Source organism: Eschrichtius robustus, chromosome 3, assembly GCF_028021215.1.
Source record: "Eschrichtius robustus isolate mEscRob2 chromosome 3, mEscRob2.pri, whole genome shotgun sequence".
Taxonomy (NCBI): Eukaryota; Metazoa; Chordata; class Mammalia; order Artiodactyla; family Eschrichtiidae; genus Eschrichtius; species Eschrichtius robustus.
In genome coordinates, this window is record NC_090826.1 from 5,672,319 (window position 1) to 5,686,227 (window position 13,909).

The 13,909-nt window shown below is 56.6% G+C and overlaps 1 protein-coding gene across 1 annotated transcript in view; it reads left to right on the plus strand.

Moving 5' to 3' along the window:
* The window catches only part of CAMTA1 (calmodulin binding transcription activator 1), an 894,089-nt gene that overhangs the window by 626,747 nt on the left and 253,433 nt on the right, over positions 1-13,909 (plus strand). The window contains exon 7 of the mRNA XM_068538797.1: positions 8,936-9,007. Coding sequence (XP_068394898.1) covers positions 8,936-9,007 — 72 coding nt within the window. The remainder of the gene's footprint in view (positions 1-8,935; positions 9,008-13,909) is intronic.

Below are 13,909 nucleotides of genomic sequence, written 5' to 3' on the forward strand. Positions count from 1 at the left end.
TCCCTGTGACCTTGGGCAAGGTGTTGACATCTCTGAACCCCCGCTCCCACATCTGCAGACAGGGGTTCAGGCTCTGGGAGATGCCGTTGAAGGAGGCCGGGTCAATGATGATCTAATATTACAGATCTCTCCTGTCGCCCAACCCCGAAGGCCGAATCAGACTGCAATCCATTTAGCTCAAACTAATTTTAAAGCAAGTCACTATTTAACAAGTTCTGAGGCCCAGTGCTTTTGCAGGCAGCATGCGAATTGAATCATTTGGTCTAATCTTAGATGAATACGAACAAAATCCTCCAGCGAGGACGGTCCTGGGAGCAGCCCAGGAATCCATCCCTTTGTCTTTGATGAAGGCAGGCCCTGCAGAAGGCCTGACCCTCAGCCATTGGCGTGGATGCCTGAGTGACGCCATCCGGGTGGCATGCCAGGGCAGAGGGAGCGATGGCTTTGAGCCGGGCAAGGGTGGGATTGAGTCCTCGACTAGCCTGTTCAGCCTTGGCCCTCCCCCATGAATGCCTCTGAGCAGGACGAATGCAGACAAAAGGCAAGAGGAGCTCCATGTCACCGCGCCGCCCCCAACCTTGTCCCTGCGTGAGATCTTCTCGGTACCTTCCAGGATCTGCTCCGGCTTTCAGGTGTCTGGGAAGCAGAGCTGCTTGGACCTACTTCTGCCCCCTTGCAGCAGCTGCCGCTGGTTTGGGGAGATCTGGAAGGTGCTGGAGGGTTTTTACTTCCCCCTGCCCTTTGGAGAGCTCCTGCTTCTTCTACAGGGCATGTCCAAACTTTGGCAGCAAGGAACCGTGTTTTACCCCAGCCTGGGAGCCCTGCAGCTCTGCCCACTCAGGTGCCTTCCTGCCCCACTGAGAGTCCCAGGGCTGGGATCACAGCCCAAATAGGTGAGGGTCCCTCCCTGGTGTTGTTGTCACCCCAAATCTGGAAGAGAGAGGCTTTGTTGCTTCTTGGGTCGCAGCTGAAAGGATGGGACTCTTGCTGCCTGCCACATAGAGACAGCCCAACGGTAGTGGGAGGGAAGAAACACAAGGAAGACATACAGAAATGAGAGATGGAGACAGAGAGGGGGACGGTGGGGAGGGGGAGGGAGGCAGGGAAACCTGTGGGATCAGATCTGAGTTCTAGCCATGCTTCTGCACTTGTTCCTTGAATTCCCATAGTCCTCCCAGGAAACCTGCTTTAACATGCAGGGTCCAGGCCTGGCGGGAAGGAAAAGCCATGAAAATCAAGCACCTTTGCTTCCAATGCAAAGTCATGTGCCGCCACTTGTCAACGTGTGTGATTGGGGGTTTTATAGAACCATCTGTGTTGTCCCGTGCGGAGGATTTGGGTAGGAAAGATGACAAAGCTGGGAAGGAGCCGACATCCTTGCCCAGGCCTATCCCTCTGCTCAAGACCCCTTTCGAGTCCACGTGGCCAACTCCAGCTCACCCTTTTGGACCCATCACAAATGTCACTTCCTCTTAGGTGACTTTGCCGATCTTCAGCATGAAAAGGGGGACTCTTCCCTTTCTGGGGGCTCCATCACACCCTCTCCTGGGGCCCCTTGCACTTAGCCTCGGGGCTGTTTTGATCTGGTTTTGTTTGTTTGCTTAGCTCTCTCTCAACCACAGGATTGGGGGTTCTGGAGGCAAGGGCTCAAGTCAGGCACAGAGCAGACAGTAGTGAAATGTGGTTGACACGCCCTCCTCTTGCATGTAAGCCAAGGCCCAGCCCACCCCAGGGTGCCCTTTCTGGGAGAGTGTGGCTGTCACCCCATCTGGCCCCAGCACTGGAATCTTCACCTGCCCTGCCTGGAATATTCTGAATAAACGGCTCCTGCCCCTTCGTCACTGCAGAGCAGGATTAGATCGTCCTCTCGGTGGATTTTGCCTTCCCTTCTATTATCTCTTTCTCTTCTGTCACCTTTATGCCATGACACATCTTAAAATCTATTCATCTTTGTCGTGTGTGCATTAGATTCAAGTGTGTGAGATCAACCAGGCACCTTAAAAATCTATTTTCACTCTGATTGCCTTGTGCAGACAGTCACCGATCCAGGGGGAGAGAGGTGAGGCCACTGGGGGACCCGGGGCCAGGCCACTGAGGGAGAGTGCGGGCCACCACCACGAGCCTAACCCGACTCTTGGGTCCCCCGGCCAGTGGCCTGGCTGCTGGGGGGCTGGTGCAGGACATCGGCAGAGGAAGTAGCAGAGGGACCCTCATAAGGAGGGTTAGGGATGGAGATTCGCTGTAAGCATCCTAGCCTGGGGACGCAGCAGGTATTATCCCTCCATTCGAGGGGGTTCTGGTGGGGAGCTGGGGCGGGGCGGAGCTGGGGAGCGAGGCCTTCTGAGCACAGGGGTTCGGGGATACACTCACGGACTGATTCAAGCAGGTACCAACCTCCAAACATCCCAACTCCCCAAAGTGGAGCCGCCACCCCATCGTCCCAACCTCCACTTCTTCCCCCAAACCCTAGCTTCCCCAAATCTTGGGCCCTGGGGTCTCAGGTTCCAAGAGGCCCAGCTGAGCATCCCTGAACCGGGCCCCACTCTTGTTCTCCGGAGCCTCAGTGTCCAATAGAACCTTCCGTGACGATGGGTTTTTCTGAGCCGTTCAACATGATAGCCGCTCATTCCGTGTGGTAGGTGAGCACTTGAATTGAGCCTAGTGCGACCGAAGAACTGGAGTTTCTATTTTATTTCCTTCTACGTAATAGGAATTGGAATTTGAGCAGCCTCACGTGACTCCTGGTTGCCACACCCTCCTCTAGAGAGGCCTGTCGTGCGGGGCTAGGGATGTGTGTTCCCCCAGCCCACCGAGGAAGATGCTGGGCTCATGTTTCCCCAGAGGAGGAGGGAGACAGCAAGCCCTGGCTTTGGGGGTTCCCTGTCTCCTGTGGGAGGGGGCCCCCGAAACAGAATGAAAAGGTCTTCCCCAGAGAAGAAGGCTTTATCAAGGCCACGGAGATGTAAAGCAGCTTCACATCTCCAATCCCGCGCTACCTGCTTTCAGCTGCCCTTACTTTATCCCATTGAATTCTGCTTGGTTAATAAAATGAAGGCACTTGACAGGGAGAGGAAGCCTTGTTTTCACTGAGTGCCTGTTACATGCCAGGAAGTCCTCCACGCCAAGCACGGTGCCCGAGTGTCCACTAATCTCACATTTAGGCGATAACACGTCACACTCAGGCCAGAAAACAAACATACACAGCTAAGTCTAGTTCGAAAGACAACCAGGTCTTCTGAGAGCTGTCTGTAGACGATGGTGGGGAAAGGTACTGTGTTCAATACTCACTCTTGAGTGTATTTATTAAATGTACAGTCTATCATTTTCTATGCACTTGGGCCTTTGCTGCTCCCTCCTTGCCCGGCGTCGATATTCACATCGCATGGAAATCAACCAAAGTTCACTGAACACCTGCTACATGGAAATCACCGCAGGGAATTTTACAAAGGACCATACAATTCACATTCCTCCCAATCTGACGGGTCGGGGTTAGCAACCTATGGCCCATGGGCTGGAGCCAACCCATCACCTATTTTTGTATGGCCCATGAGCTAAGAATGGTCTTCACATTTTTTTTAATGGTTGGGGAAAAAAAAATCAAAAGAAGAATGATACTCATGACAGGTGAAAATTATACAAAGTTCAATTTACAATGTCCATCAGTAAAGTCTGGGGACACATTCATTACCTGTCGTCTAAGCTGCTTTTGCCCCACAAGGCAGAGTTGAGCAGCTACAGCAGAGACCATCTAACTCACGAGGCCGAGAACATCTACCATCTGGCCCTTGGCAGAAAGTCTGCCAGCCCCTGCGATAGGTGAGCTAATGGTGACAGAGATGGCGTCTCTGATACCCCAAGGCAGAGTCCGCCTCCCGTGCTGCCCCCCTGACCCCAGATGGGTCATTTCCAGGGGCTCCTCCCACTGGCCGGGTCAGGAGAGGCTTCCTGGAGGAGGGAGGATCTGAGATGGACTCGGGGGGGGGGGGGGGGCGGGTAGGGTTTGCACAGGAGAGGACGAAGCCCGCCCTGGGGGGTGGGACAGTCTGAGGGAAAGCCCGGAAGTGGGGACAGCGAGTCACCCGTATTCTAGAGCAGAAGCCGAGAGTGGAGGGGACAATGGGAGGGCTGAGCTCATGCCAGAGACGGACAGAGAGACAGAGATGGGGAAGCAGCTTCATCTCTCGGAGCCATTGAGGGCTGGAGGGAAAGGGGACCCACCGTCCACTCCCAACCCCCCACCAATAAAGCTGCGCTCACCACCTGAGTTGCTCCCTTCTTGGCCCACCGAGGCCATCGGGCGTCAAGCCCTCATGGACCTTCTGGCCCCCAGGGGACCCCTGGCAGCTGAGTCTGTTGGGGAAAAGTCCCTTTGAGGAGGTTTGAGGCTGATGCTTTCTTCAGAAACGTCCCTTTCTGAAGCATATATTTTGAACTGAAGGGAGCTCTTGTTTGCTCTTGGTTTCCCCTGTAATTTTATCTTTCCTCTTTATTTAAGAAAAAAAAGCCCCGTAGACTCATACAAGCAATTTTGAGTATTTAAGAAAAAAATTCTTCCTTGCTCCACTGTCCTGTTAAAGGGAAGATGTCAGACCTTCATTTCCCAATAGAACTAATTTGAACGTTGCTTTCATCTACAGGGTGACGTTCTCCTGAGTTTCCTATAAACAGCTGGTTGCTTTCTCTTTTTCTTTCTTTGTTTTATGTGACACACATAAACAAGGGGCCCAGGGCGTGCTTTCCCGTACACACCCCGACACGCGTGTGCACCCACCCACTTACACACACGCACACGCAGCTGCATCCGCCAGCCGCGGGATGTGACTCTCCCTCCCAGCATATCACGGCCCCCAAATGCAAAGCTCAACCCAGGGACACCCCAAGGGACCCCCAGAGCCTGATCAAAAAGCACCAGGAGTTTGTACAACACAGATGACTACAGACGAAGTTGATTGCTTTCTTGATTAGTGGTTAAAGGGAATGGATTTTATACGCTGCGTCGTGAGATAGTGTGCAATTAATCCCCGATTGGCTTGGTGATGACACTGCCGTGAGGACTGGAAATGAGCAGAAGTGGTCCAGCGTGAGGGCAGTGGTGACGATGGGAACTGGCCAGAGAGCCTGGGATCAGGACGGGGCCGTGGGTGGTTTGGGGTTGTGAGGTATGTGGGCACAGGGTGAGGCAGCCCAGCACACCACATGCCTGCCGCTCGGAGCATCTGCAAGCTCACGCCTCACCTGCTCTGTCCACCTGAGCCAGCAGGCACGGCTCTGTGCTGCAGAAACCAGCCTGAGTGGATGGACCCCACTCTGGGCCTCTCCACGTGACTCCAATGCCGTCCCTGTGCTGAGGATGTGGAGATCACCGTTGCCAGCCCAGATGCAGCACCAGATCTCAGAAACTTACTGCTTTCTGGGCGTCTCCCCTTGGGGGTCTTACGAGCTCCTCAGGGTCACCAATAGAAATCTGAAATCAGCCCCTCCTGACCAGCCTGCTGCACCCCCAGGGTTTCCTGTGAGTGGGCCCACTGAGTACCCGTGTACCTGTCTGCACAGCCAGAAGCTGGGCGTCATCCTTACCCCTGCCAATGTTTCCATTGCTCTGCTGCTGCCGCCTCTGGTCCCAGCATGCCTCCTGGACTGAGGACTGGACCTGGTGCCCCCGCCCTCCCTGACCCCGGTCCCTGGCCACACGGCTGCCACAGTGAGCTTTGGAACGCGGATGTTCCTTTGTTCCCCGCCGCCCCAGGGTGAAGCCAACCTCCTTGCTGTAGGCCCTGTGGCCTTTTGTGATCTGACCCGCTTTGTCTCCCCAGAACTTGCCTCTCGCCACACCCCCGTGCAGTGGACACTCCGGTCCATCCCAATGTCCTTACAGGTCCTCAAGCCCAGCCCACTGTGTCTCACCTCCTGTCCCCACGTGCATTTCCTGAAGCTGGAAATAATCTCCTTCACTCTTCCCTTTCAAACGTGCACCCCTGAAAGCCCCCGTAGCTTCCTCTGAACCCTCTCTCACCTGCTGTCCTGGGCAGCCCAGCACAGGGGTCAGCTCTCGACCCTCACAGCCACCCAGAAGACAGAAAAAGGACAGTGCCCGTTTTGCAGCTAGACGGGACAAGGGCCCTCCCAGCTGGTGAACAGCAGGTCTCCCACTTCAAGCAGGAGCCCTCGCTCAGAATTCCTCCCTTGCTGACTCTAGCTCACCAAGACTGGGCACCAGAAGCCTCCTTCCAGACAAGGGAAACCAGCTACCCAACACCTGTCAGTTTTCCCTGAAACTGAAGCTCAACCCTTTCAGCACTAAACGTGGAGCCATTTCTCAGGATGGTTTTCTAGTCTTGGTTTAGAAAGACTTGAGCCTTCAGAGTTCCACAAGCAGAAATTAAACATGTGCTGTCTCTGTATCCTTCCCTGTACCAGGCTGTAGAGACCGGTGTCCTGAGGGTACTGGGTGGGGGAACTGTGGGCCCCCTTCATTCAAAGGTCCTGCCTGCCAGGAGCCCCCGTTCAGGGAATAGAGGTGGACAAGTGAGCCACGGGGTGACCAGCACGCTGGGCCAGGCAACGTGGGAAGGGTCCGATGCCCTGGGGCTTCTTGAGTACTTGGGGCTCCCTGGGGAGCTTCCTCCCTTGATGCCATTTGACTTGGCTCACTGTCATCAGCGGTACCTCTCTCCCACCTTCCTAAGATTGTGGCTCTCATCTGTGGAGACCAGAGACATCGGATCACCAGGGTGTTTACAGTAAATATCTAAAAATAGACTAAGTTCTGAGTGAGGCCCCGAGGGTTCCTCTGATTAAAATGCATGAGCCTTGATGTAGAAACAGTGATTTTTCTGTTTAACATCATTCTGTTTATTGGATGGTTCTGGGGTGGGGAGGGTGCCTGAGAGACGGGTGCTGGGGTGTCTTGGGGGAGAACGGGCTGTGCTTTCTTCCTGGGCTCTCACAGGAGGGACACGCAGTAGGTGATCGGTGAAGTCTCGGTGATTCCTTAGTACGAGGTTCAAGGTTGCCGCAGCCCAACACAGGTAGATAGGCGTTGGATGAAGGGGGAGATGGTGCTGCAAATCAACCATGTTCTTTTCAAGTTCAAGGAAAAGCAGTAGAAAGAGAAAGAGACAGGTGAAGCAGGGCAGTCGCAGCAAACTCTCGAGAGGGATGAACAGTGAGAAAGAGCTGATGGGAAGCCTTTTACTTCAAAGAGAGGGAGAGAATTCCTCTCTCAACAGTTTAAGTCTCCCTCCATCGGGCTCACTGCATGAGTGAAAGCAACGAAACTGCCCATGAGAACACCCAGATTACAAAGGAAAAGGGCTGATGTAAGTTGCAGGTGGGTTACTCATCCGTTGCAACCAAACGCTCACAGAAAATGTCCAAACACGAGTCTCCTTTGGCAAGAAGGAATGAGCTATCAATTTTTTTTTTTTTTAAAAAGAAAGCAACACACAGTTTATTGAAAACCAGAAAAGTCAGGAAAGACTATTGCCTTCTTAATAATAAATACATTTCGTGGGCAAGAATTGCAAGGGTATCGTTTAAATTAATTTCCGCTTTGTTTGTTTGGTTTGTACAGGGCTTAAGTCCCAGCTGACAGCAATCTGCAAAAGTTCTAACATATTGGAAATCTGATTTTCTTGCAGCCAGAATCCCATAGTCCAAAATGATTTCTCTTTCAACTCTGTTAATCAGACAGGCAAGGCTCAAATGGACTCCTAGTCAAACCAAATTGCACTTGGTCTTTTTGGGAGTGTGAAAAATATCTGATGAAAGCTGTACATGCAGAGCTGCCGGCCATTTCTCTCTGCAGAATTGGTGTCGGTGTTGGGGGACTACAGTGAGAGCGGAAGGGAAGACCTTACCCATCCTTCATCCTCTGGGGCTCTGTGGTCCTGCCTTCTCTTTCTGCCCCACCCCTCCTGGAATGTGTGCTTTGGGAAGCTAGGGGAACTCCAAAGAAAATAGAAGGAGCTCATTCTAGTTTGGAATTGGAGGCTCCAAAAGAAAAGGCCAAATTTCCTCCCACTCAGACTCTGAGCGTTCAGTTTCAGGAAGGACACAACTGCTCTCCTTAGCCTCTTTTCCTCACCCCTGCCGGCAGGCAAGCCCCCACGGTGCCCAGCGCACGACGTGCTCCCCTGACTTGTCCCACCGGTCAGCTCCACCCTCCTGGATCTAAGTGACAAGCTCCATGAGAGCTGTCCCTCCTCGTGTCCCCTCTACATGCTGTTCCTGAACTTAAATCCTCACCCACCTTCTTCTCCAATCTGGCTCTAGCTGGTTTCTAAAACCAAATCCATCTGTAAAAGATGCAGGTTTATACTTGGAACAAACACAAATGTGAATAGAAAACTGTAAATAAAAACCAGCAAGTGGGGTTGTGCGCAAAGGGCCCCAGGCTCCGGAAGTCAGTCCTAGGAATTGCTGCCCCTCCCTGGCCCCCCAGCCTTGGAGCTCCTACCAGCCAGGGCTGCCAGGGACGGCTCTCCTTGGCTGGGAAAGGTCTGGAGTGTGTGTGTGCTTGAATCAATTCTGTAACCTTCCGTCCCTCCCCATACACCAAGGGGTCTTAACCCAGGCTCTATGCGTGAACTTCAGGGTAAACCCCAGCCCCTCAAATGATAGGCAAAATGTATACATATGTGCATTCCTGTGGCCCCTGGCTTTTCCGGGTTCCCACGTGCCCCCATGGCCCTCACAAGGGGGAGCACCCCAGCTGTTCATCCATGTTTGCCCACTGGTGTTTCCCAGCTGTGCTTCCTAGGTGTGTCCCAGACCTTAGCCTTGGTCCTGGAGCCGGATGTGGAGGCGCCCGCGCCTCGGTCTCCCTGGGGTGGTGGCGGCGTCCACGGCCCTCTCTTGCCCCTTCTCTGTTGCGCCGTCTTCCTCCCTTCCTTCCCTCTTTCCAACTGAATTCTCGTTTTTCCTCTCTCCCTAGTGCTTGTACGGCTGCTATGTCCATTCCTCCATCATCCCCACCTTCCACCGGAGGTGCTACTGGCTCCTTCAGGTAGGTGGCTGGGACTGGATTCTTCTTCCGTCTCCGGTGCTGGGGAAGGGTCTGCGGAGGGAGCTGAGTGGGGTGGGGCTCCTGCGTGCGGCGGAACCAGGCCCAGGCGCCCTGGCCAGCTTTCCTAGGGATGTCGGCGTGTGGCGCTGAGGCCAGCTTCGGGGCCGGCCCGGTGTGACGTCAGATGCCAGCAAGGGGAGGAAGCCTGGTGGGGGACGTCCTTGCCCGCCGCGTGAGGATAACATCCTGCCAGCTGCTTCCAGGGTGCCTCAGTTTCCTCTGATTGAGGACAGGAGAAAGGCTGGGTGGGCAACCTGCCCCTGACTGAGAAAAGCCTTTGCACTGAAAACCGCATGTGGGTTAGTCGTCAGCACATGTGGAAAATCAGCTCCCAGAGTCATGCCAGTTGTAGTTGGATGGATTGGAATGGTTGTTGGGAGACCAGGAACTCCTGGCTCAGAGGGAAGGAGCTCTGTAATCGATTTGTGATGTCTGCTGTGGAGGAGGATGGAGAAAGGGGTGGAGGAGCCACCCAGTCGCCAAAGCTCCAAGGGAGGCCTGGCCCCCAGATCTCTGTCCGAGGTGCTGGTGCACAGCCCCAAGGCCGCCCAGCCAAGAGCTGACTGGTTGTGTTGGTGGTCGTCTTGCTTGTGGAAGGTGTTGCCGTGAGTGGGAAGGTCTGAGGGGTCTGCCCAGCGAGCCTGGACCTGGGTCCTTTCCAAAGCTCGGCCTCTGATTTGCAGCTGCTCTCTGTAGAACACATCCCCGGGGGGCCCGGCAGCATCACCCCAACTTCTTCCTGCTGCCTCTGCCCAGGAATTGCTGCCTCTGGCCTTTTCCCCCAGAGGTCTCACTTTCTGCATCCAAGTTAGCCTGGGCCCCAGGGGTCTGGGGATCTCCCTGACCTTGGGGATGCGATTGGGAGGGGTCCAGCAGATGGGAAAGCAAGTGCCCCGCCAATGCTCATGGCACATGTTCTGAGAGAAGAGAGCTGCACACGCCATGGAGTGCAGAAGGGCCGCTGGTCCCAGGGAAGGTGGCCTGGAAGGTGTCTGCTGAGCACAGAGCCGCCTCAATGTCCACACCTAGACCAGACCCTCTGTCCATCAACTCGTCCTCACCTCCCCCAACCAACCCCCGGCCCCCGCCGCCATACACTTCCGTTCTCCTTAGTTCCCGGAAATAATTGTCTGTGGTTCAACAAGTTCGTTAGCGGGTGGCACCTGAGACCGTCAGACGAGGTGCTGATTTGCAGACACGGCTTCCCCGACACCTTGCCCGTTACAGTCTCCCGGGTCTGTCCCCCTCAGAGGTTGGCGTGGTAACACCTGCCTTTCTAATTGCTCAGCCCTGCGTCCTTGTGAAAGGGACCTTCAGCGTAATCCTGGGATGCTACTTTCCAGGCCTCGTTAATAAGAATGGACCCAAGGCATTTTGCCATTTGGTGAAGGGTCTTCTCCGTGGCTGCGGGAGGGGGGAGTGGGCTCCTCCTTGAGAGCAGAGATCTGGTGCAGTTAGAACATGTCCCTGTGTCTCCAGGGTCCCACTCTGGCTGCCAGAGAAACACTTTCACCTCAAGCAGCCCTTGTGAGCTCCTTCCTGGGCCTCCATCCCCCTAGGTCCCACGCTGGTGTTTTCAGCTTTCAGGCCCCATCAGGACATGTCTTTGCTGGGCTCTCTCTGCCCGGCCTGGGGGCTGCCCTCCTGAGGGAGCCACGCCCCCGCGGCCAGCTTCCTGCCAGCTCGCTCCTCCGGCAGCCCCAGCTGTCTGCTCTCCAAGGCTGCTTCCTCTCTCTCCTCCAGACCCCTCTCGCACACCCACGCCTCCATTCCCTCAGGCTCCTGTGGCTTTCGGTAGATCTCCTTCCCCGGACTCAGACGCCACCGGGCCGCCTTGGAGTCTGAGCCAATTGGATCCCCAAACTGGATTCCACTCACTCAGGCCCCCTGAGCCAGGTCCCTCTGCGCCTGGGCTGCCCTTGCCTTGTTTCTGGGGCCACACAAGGAGTGGGAAGGCTGCTGCTCCTCTGCCCAGCCCTCCCCTCCCTGGTGCTCCAATCCTGGCCGCTGCGTGCTGGAGACATACCTGGGGTGACTCATGTGCGTCTGGGTTTGTTACCTTCCAGCCGGCGGGGAACCCGAGTCTCCCCAAAGGCCAGGATCACAGATCTTGTTTCTCCAGGGCTAATCTGAGTCTTTATCTTCTCTCCGGGTCCCTGGGGAGTTGTCTCTCCACCCCCGCCTCTGCGTCCCCGAGTTTCTGTGAGCAGGTGACAAAGCGGGAACGTACACGGGTGGGGGCTCCTGCTGCTGGGTCAGCGCTGGGCAGGAGGAGGCTCCGGAGCAAAAGCCACGGCAATGAGCGCCTCGCACGTCCCGCCCGGAAGCCTGGAGCTCCAGGGCGAGCGCCCTGCTCAGGGCAATTTGTTCTGATGCTGCTTACAACACCGGGATAAGACGGCGTGGCCAGGTTTAATTCCTCTGATGTTAAATAGGCAAGAAGCCGTGAGACACCGGCCCAGATGGACATTGGCCCAAGTTTGTCTCTGACACCAGTTACCAAGAAAAAGGCTTGGGGTGGGAGTGGAAGTGTCAGGGCACAGTGACCGGGTGAGAGCCGAGGAAGAGGCAACTCGGGTGCCAACTCGGCAACAGAGAAGCCAGCGTGTCCCCTAAGCATGACACGCTGCTGACCAAGGGCACACTGGGTGGCCACGCCCCTCGCACCCCACCGCCCAGGCTAGTGGGCTGGCCGGGACAGGGGGAGCCCCCTGAAAGGAAGGGGGCTGGGAGGAGGAGAGGGAGGGAGGGAGGGCGGGCTTCTGGATAAAGGAGAGTTTCTTCTGGGAGCAGCCCCTCCCAGACAGTCACTGCCATCCCAGCTGAGCGGCCGTCTCCTTCCTCTGAGATCCTCAAAGTGACATCGCTAATCCCAAGCCCACTTAGCACAGCAGGGACCCTACCCACACAGACCTGGCTTTCCTCTCCGACCAGACTGTAAGCTCCCCAAGGGAGCCACCTGCCTCCCTCCGTCTCCCCTGAGTGCCCAGCACAGAGCCTCAGCCAGATCGGGAGGGGCCAGCACCCCCCCACCCCGCCCCACCCTGCTGCACAGGACAGGGGAGGGGCCAGCATGTCACACCCAGGCACAGAGGTCAGGGAGGAGGAGGAAGAAAAGGGCAGCAGCTGACGCGGCACTTAGCTTCCGAGTAACCTGACTGTGCGGGTAGGTGCCACCTCCCTCTCTCTTTCTCTCTGTATCTCGCTAATAAATATTTTATCCGGATGTGAGTCGGCAGACGCCGAGGAACCAGAGCCTTCCCCTAGAGTGGAGGGACTGAAGCCCGTTCAGCCCATGGCACCTAAGGTCATTGCCGTGCCCCATGGGCACCACGTGGGCACCTGCACGGGCAGCATCTCGAGACCCCAGAGGACCTGAGCTCAGGCTGCTCCTACGGGGCCTTTGGGGAATCGGCCCTGGGGCCTTGAGAAGCCCCCGCTGCCGGCCGGCACGCAGCTCCTCTCCTCACATCAGCAGCAGCATTGAGGGCTCCATGTGTCAACGGCTGGCAGGGCCCTTAGAGGCTGCCCCAAGCTCAGCTGCTGCATTTCCTAGACAGACGCTGAGGCCCAGAGAGGGCAGGGTCAGGCCCAGGGTCACCCAGCCGGTCAGCGATGGAGCCGGGCTGGGATCAGGCTTCCCGGCTCCTTCTTGCCTCTGCCTCCTGTGGCCTTGAACATGGTAATCACTGCATCCTCCCAGGCCCTGAGCCTTGCTGGGGCCGTGGAGGTGCAGCCCCTCCTGCAGGCTGGGCCGCTGCAACGCTGGGCCAGACAGCCAGGGTCCTCGGCCTCCATCTCTGCCACCGTGGCCTCTCCTCTTTGGGATTTTCTAGCGCTTTGGCTCAGGCCTTCCTGCCTCCTTCTGTGACCCCTCTTGGGCCCCACAGTCCCTCCTTCTGTGCACTCCTCCGCCTGCCCGCTTCCCCAGGAGGACAAGCCCCCATTTCAGGCCAGACTTGCCAGCAGATTCTGTATGGCTCATTTGGAAACTATTTCTGCTTCTAATGAGTGTTTTTCTTTTTGCCCTTGTCCTCTAAAATGCTTAATGAATGTTTTCCATGCTCAAGTGAAGCAGGGGGTGTGTCCCTGTGTGTCTGCCACCGCCATTCATTCGGGGCTGCGTGTCTGTTGAGACCAGCTCGCAGGGGCAGAGGCAGCGGGGGCTGCTCCCTGGACCACCCCGCAGCTCACACAGGCCTGCAGGCTCCTGGGTGCTGCTGTGCAAATACAGGGACCCTGGGGCTTTGGGGGGACCCCGGGACTGGGGGCTCCTGGGTCACTGAGAGTGGCAGACGTTTGGGTTCCAAGTTCTGGCATCTGGCCACCCCGGGTACTGACTCTGGGCCAGGCAGTGGCCGGCCCCTCACCACGGGCCCCCGGGTCACCCGGGAGAAGACGCGTCTCCCAGGGCGCCCATCTCTTCTCCCCGGGGTGCCATTGTTACCCTTCTTATAGGGAGGGGCTAGAGACAGCTTCAAGCACCTGGTCCCAGGCCGTGCAGTCACGGAGGGGCAGCTGCCCTTCAACCCCACACTCTCTGCCTCCTGCCTGACCTTGAGTTTTGCCAGCCCAGAACCCCCAGGAACGGTGGGTGCAGGGGGCTCGTCTCCACCAAGTGCCACAGTACAGAGGCAGCGCAGAAGAGTGCAGGGGCGGCGGGGGTATAGCCAGCTTACCAAGGGGGCCCACTCCAGGCTGCGCTGGCCCCCCAAAGCTCCCCACCCTGGAGTGGAGGGAGGCCTCAGCCGGAGGCCTCATCCAGAGGGCTCGCTGCCTTCCAGGGCAGGAGGGAGACCCCGGTGTTCCTCGGGCAGAGCCCAGGCTCCCCTGACGAGTGCC